Raw genomic sequence first — 7,680 nt, 5'->3', positions numbered from 1 at the left:
CAATAGCGATTTGCACAGACCAATGCTGCAATTTCAATTCATCTTTAATGAATTGTGAGCAGTGTTTAGATAGTTTTACATACTCTTACTTACAATACAGGTAAACTGGAAAAAGCTCATAAAATTAGTATTACATGGAAATCAGTTTTATCTATGATTTCATTTTAATTCCAGTACTAGGATGTCAACATTTTTCAATGCAAGAATGCAGCCGTTTCCTAATTCACATTTTTTCAGTTCAACTGAAAGGATCACAACTCATGAATTTATTCATGAATTGGTCCCAATCATGTCATGCATCCAAACCAAAATCCATGTCATTCATAAAAAACAGTAGTAGCAAATGCTCACTGGTTATGAAATCCATTCTGAATGATTACAACTAAAATAACAAATGCTCAAAACAATTAATGCGCCTGAAGTTCTAAAGCCTTTTTCAGTGATGAAACATTTACTTTTTTTAGTGATTGCTTGTGAAACAGAAATTATTTCTACACTAAATTTCACCACTTATGGTTTAAAAAAAAAAAAAAAAAAAAAAAAAAAAAAAAGGCCACCCTTTAGCTACAATGCAAATGATGCCATTAAACAAAAAATAAAATAAAATCTGCCTAGCCACCATTCAGATTAATTCACACCTGTGACTGTGGCAGATTTAGTGAAACTGCTGAAACATATCATGATTCTTTAGGCTTTTTTGGCTCTCCTTTCAGAGTGGGTCTCTTCCTTTTGCCTCCATATTGCTCTGTTGAAAAATGGACCTTTCAGTATTACAACAGGCCTCAAATTGGGGGGGGGGGGGGGGGGACAAAGGCTTGCAGTAACACATCACCCTAAACTAATACCACTGCTAAAAAGGAACTGACGAGCTGTAGAAGCAGTGGTAGAAACAATTAGCATTTTCTGTGTGAACACTGCATCAATTCAATCACACATATTACAACAAATAAACAAACATAATAAATAGTATCTGACCTTTAACGGTTGTATGACTTTCCTGTTCCCTCTGGGCAGAGCGAGAATGAGAGGGGTTGGAGGAGGGGTCAGGGAGTGCCTTGCCCAGTTTTCGTGCCTCCTCTAGACCTAAGTCAAGGGCCCTTCCTAGGGAGAGGGGCGTGGTATGTCATGAGGGGGCGGGGTAAGCTTGGACGAAAACAAACAAACCAAAAAAAAAAAACAAAACCCTAGAGTTGTGGTTTTTTTTTTTGTTTTTTGTTTTTTTAAATAAACTTCAGGAATAAAACCTACTGGCAGATGATACACCCATGCAAAATAACTAAACAAAGAAATATTAATAATACTGCATGCGGTACCTTTAAGATCCATACATTAGCAAAATGTTGCTGGTTAGTTTTGAGCTACACATGCATTAAAAGTCAACCTATAGCCACAAATTAAATCCACAGACACCTAACATTTTACAGGTTTAAACCAAGCTATTAAAGCAGACAGCAACTGATGCAATTTCAATCCAGTTATTCCTAAAAACCCCTTTAAATGGCCGTCCTGTACAATGAAAATGAATAATTGTAAATTATCTAATTTGCACATTAATTAATTTACCTTAATTTTCTAAGTAGCTTTAATATTGGCCATCTATTGTTTTAGTTGTGACACACACTATAAAATATTATAAACATAAGTATTAAAGACTACAACAAACAACTGGGTGTCACATTTAATATTAAGATTTAAAGATTAAGATTTAAGATTTCACCACATATGGAAATAGAAAATAGATTTCAATGCATAAAGTTATTTCTCAAAAAGGCCAAGACAATAATAACAAAAACATGTCATTTTTATCTAATCACATATAGCAAACATGCTATTTGTAAATGAGTTTTGTATGTGGAAAACATTTAGTATGCAATCTCAATCACAAATGTTTTCTCCTTTAGAAGGTATCTCGTTAGGTGCAAGCAAGCATGCAGGGATGATTGGGTTAAGACCAATTCTAAATCACTCCCAGAAGGCAAAACTACACACACCCCAAAGCTGCCACATCCTCAAAAAGGATGAAACTTACATTTATTGGTTTGTAATTTGCTTACAAAGTACACAAAAGTCATTTATATTCATATATCACTTACATGAACAGCCTCGTTTACCATTAAGTTATCTGATAACATTAAGACTGTTAACAAAACTGACTGGCATACACGTATCAATGAAAACACTAGGGAAGAAAAAAAAGAAAAAAGAAAACGATAACTTCTTATGAGAACAACTGAGCCATCATTTTACTAGCATTTACAAGATAACGTCAGACGGTCAGAAGATGTTATTGACAAGTTAACAGAAAGCAAGGGTTACTTATTCAAATTCAACACTTGAAATTCAGATGACAAAGCAAGGTCATGCTTTTGTTAAATGCATGAAGCATTTTCTTATGTAACCCAAAAGCACTATTCAAAAGGCAAATGTGCATTCTTGAGGAAATTCCAACACAGCAAAGTGCATTTGGGGAGAAAAACAAAAGCAAAACAAAACACACACACCATGGTCCCAAACAAAGGTAAACATATGCACCCTACACTAAATACTGACAGTCTGGCTCAAATATATTAACCAAAAAAAAAAAAAAATCAGAAACAGCATTAACTTTTATCTAAAAATGCTAAGAAGGAAAAAGGTACATACAGCTAAGCAACAGTCCTAACTTTGCTTTGAGCTCAAAATTTGAGCTCAGCAGGCTCCAAAATCTTACTTGTGTTCCAGTCGGAGGAGCTGTTCCTTACCATTTATGGTTAGAGATTTTAATTGTCCGTCTTCCTCAACCTCTACCCGTTCCTGCCCGTTCTCTACAATTCTGAAGCAAAAAACAAAATACTTGTTATTGAAAAGACACCTTAACTTTTATACGCTCACAAATACCCTGAAATATCAGTACATCTGCAATTAGCAAATTTTGGTCATTATCAGGCAATCATACCTTTTTGTAGTGATTTTCCTGCCATTGACATATTTGGTGGAAGTGGACACAGAGCGGAAGTTTCCCATTCCACTGCTTGCTCCGCCAAATGAGGTGGAAGAGAAGGATGTGAAACCCCCCCCTCCCAAATGCCCCATGTGACCCATGTGCCCCATGTGCCCCATGTGTCCCATCTGACCCAATTGCCCAAAAGATCCAAAACCTGAAAGACACATACAAACAGAGTGCTTAAGACTGTATGGGAGCCCAGCAGTGTGATAACATTGTTATGAACCAAGAGGTCATGGGTTTGATCCCAGATGATAAGTTATTGCCATTTTAGCATTTGGTCGATGCACTAAATTAGCTTAACTGCCACTGACAAAGTCTCATAGACCTTGTCCTTTGCTAAATCTTCATGAAAAGCAAGTCTCAAGAGAAAATCACAGAACAAAAATAAGCACAGTATCAAATAAACACGTGTCTACGTATATCCACAATACCACACATTTAAGTACCACAACATCCATGATTAAAAGCCATAATTACCTCAGCCCTGAAATGGACTGAAACACATGAGAAAGGAGTAACCCAGAAATCTCAGTGACAGCTAACCTGTGTCAAAACTAGAGAATCCTGCTCCAAAAGAGGGGAAGCCCCCAAACCCCCCAAAGAATGAGCCGCCTGTCCTGCTCCTGCTCATGCCGCGCTGCTGCTGCCTCCGCGCACCACCAAAGAAAAAGTCATCACCAAACAGATCTCCCCCTGCAGGCAGGGCAAAGAACAACAGCTCAGATTGCAACATTTCCCAAATGTGCTTTGATGGCCCTTGTATATAAAAAAGATGTATAGCACACAAGGCTGCTATCAAAAATTAAAGCAAAGGAACCATATGGCTTAAAATTACATGGGGGTGAAGAAAAAAAACAAAAAACTGTCAAACATGAAAAGACTAACCAAAGAAATCTGCAAATGGATCTTGACCACCAAAGAACTCCCTGAAGACATCTTCTGGATTTCGGAATGTAAATCCTGCAAACGGGTCGCCATTATGGTAATGTCCCCCTTCAAAATGCAGAGAGTGACAGAGTGAAACACAGTGCACATGGGGCAGGGATGCACTTTGCTACATTGCCCGTTATACCCAGTGAAGGGCAGCGTAAAGCAAATCAGAATCAATGCAGTGTTGTGTCAATTATTGACTTGCATCAAATCAGTACTGTACACGAGAAAAAGAAAAGCCAGGAATACCACCGAATTTGAAATTTGCACAAACATAAAACATTGTTCTGGTGTAAGGTATTTACCTCCTCCACTTCCTGATAAGCCTTCTTTACCGTACCGATCATAAACACTCCGCTTGTTGGCTGCACAAAAGCAAAGACTACTTCAAAATACAATTTCCCTTTAGTTAAATCTGTTTCAATACCAAACAATAATACTTAAAACATCACTCTCTACTACCTCAATATTATTCCATTTCACAAAAGGTAAGAGTTCAGCAGTAGTACTGAACTCAGAACATACTATGTGATTAATTACTTAGTCCCGAAGGCCCATTTCTTGCAACATCACATTTGTTAAGTAGCAAGAACATGTAAATCTAAGAATATAGCAATAGATACAACTGTCCACAGTGATAAAAATACAAAGTCTAACTAGCAAAAAAATACCGTAACAAAATTATCAATCATGTAAGAAAGCTAAGAGTCAGCTTTGCTTACTGATCATTCACTCAGTGATAGCCACATCAGTACTTGCGAGTGATGTATTCCTTTACATCTAAGCACTGATTTAAAAGGCAAGGACTGAAGCCTGGTGGATCAGTTGGTCTACAGTGACAAAGTCATTGTCATATAGACAGGATTAGACAAAGAAACAGGTCAGGCTATTCAAAGTTACTGACATACAAAAACATTGCCTTATATAAACCTGGAGTGTATGTAAAAAAAAAAAAAAAAAAAAAAAACTTCAGTTTTGATTCATCAGTGCATTAATAGCTGAAATAGCTTCACAGAACAAAGGGGAATAATATTTTGCATTCAGCATATTAATGTGCAAGATAGCAGGCCTCTAGGAACAAATTTTTTTCTCTCCTCTCAGTAATACACAATATTCCTTCAGGGACTTTCAAGTGGCTCAGACATCATAGCCAACTGTTGACATGTGAAAAACACTGTACAGTGCATGGTGGTTCTGCAAAATTAGACTTGTCTAGTTATGATTCTTTCAGAACTAGGGAAGATGCTTCAAGATGACTACCATCTGAGAGTACTTCATAAGCCTCTGAAATTTCTTTAAATTTCTTCTCAGCCTCTTCCTTATTGTCTGGATTTTTATCTGGATGCCACTTTAATGCTAGTTTTCTGTACCTGCAGGAGACAAACACACAAAGGTAGAACAAGGAAAAGACAACAATTACCCAGACTCAGCCTCTGTTCTGCAAGTCTTAGACTGAGTATGCAGTCCAGCAGTTGTAAACATTATCAAAAAGATTTCATATTGGATCAGGCACTTACGCTTTCTTAATGTCATCTGGAGATGCACTCTTCTGAACTCCTAAAATCTGGTAATATTCAACCATGGCTTCACACAATCTGTCACTTCAAGTCAGAAAAACCTAAAACATTAACAACAGTTAACCTGTAGTCTATAGAAGATCCCAACAAACCTGGCTCAAAGAAGAAACAAAGTGACACATTGGCATAATTAGATACCTTAAAAAGCTAAGTACATAGGCTACCAAAAATGCCCGAATGGCTCAAAAGCTAAGTAAAAGGCATAGGTACAAATGACAGTATTGATTTACCAATAAAGCACAACATGATTCATTTTATTACATGCAGCCTTTTAAAGAACAGTGCTATAAAACTCTAGACACATAAAATGTAAGAGACAGTGGTGGCAGCACAAGTTCTTATTAAATATATGAAACAGCACAGGGGTGAGCACAGCATCGGAAACTTTCTCTAATGAGACATAGCATTTTACACAGTGCAATCCTCTGGTATGGTGTCACTGTGTGATACTGATCGGATATGGGCTAAGTGCCAACAAGACAGAATGACTGCACTATTCACACTGCAGGCTGTGAACATCACCTGACAGTGAATTAGGCCACCCCTCCCCCTTTTTTATTTTTAAGTCTTGTACCACAGGACACAGGCATCCGGTCAGTAGTATAAATGAATTTGACAAAATGTTAAAAATACAAATGTTGAAGTGAACACTAAAGAAAAATCCAACACACTCCTATTCTTGATTTTTGGCACACATTGTAATTGTTTTTGCATTATATGTACAATGGGCTATAATTTTATCCTCAAATGTATGCCACTTGCTTCCATGGAAACGCCTTATAATCTACTTTTACTTCATTTTGAAACCATTTATGACAGTCCCTGGAAGTAAGACAAAATCCCTCAAAGGCCATCCCCAGTCTGTGTGCCTCCAGTGTCTTGACTCCCTGACTGAACATGCGAGACACACAAACATGCAGACCTATTGTAAATGTAAACTTAATGTTCTCAGGCACAGGTAACAGGTTTCTCCCACTGATTACAGTACAAACTAGTAAGACAACATTTATGAGCATAGATTTACCATTACTGAGAGATCTTAACTCTATAACAAGCATAAACATGGAGTGTTAGCACACAGAGGCAATGTGACTGTGTATCTAGCAATTCACTATGATTTGTGTGTAATGCTCATTACCTAAGGACCACATTATGCAGTAGAAAGAAATCACATAACCACAGACCTCGCTCCTGGCGACAGAGACTGAAACTGCAAAGTAGCTCAGTCCTTTATTTTAAAATAGACCCATTTTTGCCTCTCTTTGTGTGGCTAAATTTGGGTACTTGAAAATCTTGTTCCCAAAAAGCCTACTTGTTTCATAGGCCTTTATGGTATGCTTTCTGCTTAGCCAAGCAGCTCAAGGGCTGTGTCGTGGTTCAGTAATCACCAACAACATCTCTGATCATAACTGTATGCTAACTTTATTCTAAAGTGCCATGAAACATGAGCTCATGCATGTCTTTACTCTGGCACCAAGAATCCTACACCAGAATGTGTACTGTATCATTCTTACAAGGCGTTTTCCCTACACATAAAGTGAATTATACATTGGTCCAAGTTAATCTAAAAATTGTATTCAGACTCACTCATTCTTGACAAGTTTCCCTACATTTCTGTAGTTACACAGACACATTCTCCAGATTCCCAAGGCACCCAGATATACTTAGGTCTCTACTCAGATCAGAAAAATTGCCTGGTACTAAAATAAATAAATAAAACCACTTCACACTCAATGCATAATATCACCACCTTTAAGACCTTTAACATGGCCAGTTACGGTGCTTACCATACTGAACAAACCTCATTATGACTGCATGAAACAGGCACTGTTTTCATGATGAATGTTTTTTTTTGGGGTTTTTTAAAGTCATGATGTGATTTTACTTATGAATGTACCCCTCTGTTACAATGACCCTAAATTATTTTAAAACAAACCAAACACAAATGGAATCTCAACTATATTAAGTATTTCCTAAGAACTACAGCCCTTGTACTAATAACCATTTATAGTGACACCACAGTTCTCAAAGGTATTCCAGAAAGGTATTCTCTTAAAAACTATACCTATACTCCTCTCGTCTTGCCCCACTGATACAGAAACTGAAAAAATCCTCATCCTCTTGCTTATGCAGATTAGAAAGATGTTTTATTTACTAAGGAAATACAAAGCCTCCTTTGCGATTCTG

General features: G+C 37.2%; 1 protein-coding gene across 3 annotated transcripts in view; it reads right to left on the bottom strand.

Moving 5' to 3' along the window:
- Positions 1-26: 26 nt before the first annotated feature.
- dnajb6a (DnaJ heat shock protein family (Hsp40) member B6a) overlaps positions 27-7,680 on the bottom strand; it is a 13,518-nt gene continuing 5,864 nt past the window's right edge. The window contains exons 2-10 of one of the 3 annotated variants that reach the window (XM_035527931.2): positions 5,434-5,534; positions 5,177-5,286; positions 4,222-4,281; positions 3,872-3,979; positions 3,530-3,679; positions 2,936-3,137; positions 2,742-2,812; positions 976-1,101; positions 27-745 (exon numbers count right to left, since the gene is read on the bottom strand). In XM_035527931.2, the coding sequence (XP_035383824.1) occupies positions 678-745; positions 976-1,101; positions 2,742-2,812; positions 2,936-3,137; positions 3,530-3,679; positions 3,872-3,979; positions 4,222-4,281; positions 5,177-5,286; positions 5,434-5,498 (960 nt within the window). In that variant the 5' untranslated portion in view covers positions 5,499-5,534 and the 3' untranslated portion in view covers positions 27-677. Of the gene's footprint in view, positions 746-975; positions 1,102-1,999; positions 2,813-2,935; positions 3,138-3,529; positions 3,680-3,871; positions 3,980-4,221; positions 4,282-4,638; positions 5,151-5,176; positions 5,287-5,433; positions 5,535-7,680 lie in introns of those variants that run through there. The other 2 variants (XM_081722848.1, XM_035527932.2) reach the window with 2 other exon arrangements.

Source organism: Electrophorus electricus, chromosome 11, assembly GCF_041902795.1.
Source record: "Electrophorus electricus isolate QZ-2024a chromosome 11, ASM4190279v1, whole genome shotgun sequence".
NCBI lineage: Eukaryota > Metazoa > Chordata > Actinopteri > Gymnotiformes > Gymnotidae > Electrophorus > Electrophorus electricus.
Note: the sequence above shows the minus strand (reverse complement) of the source record. Positions and strands in the feature narration are given on the sequence as shown.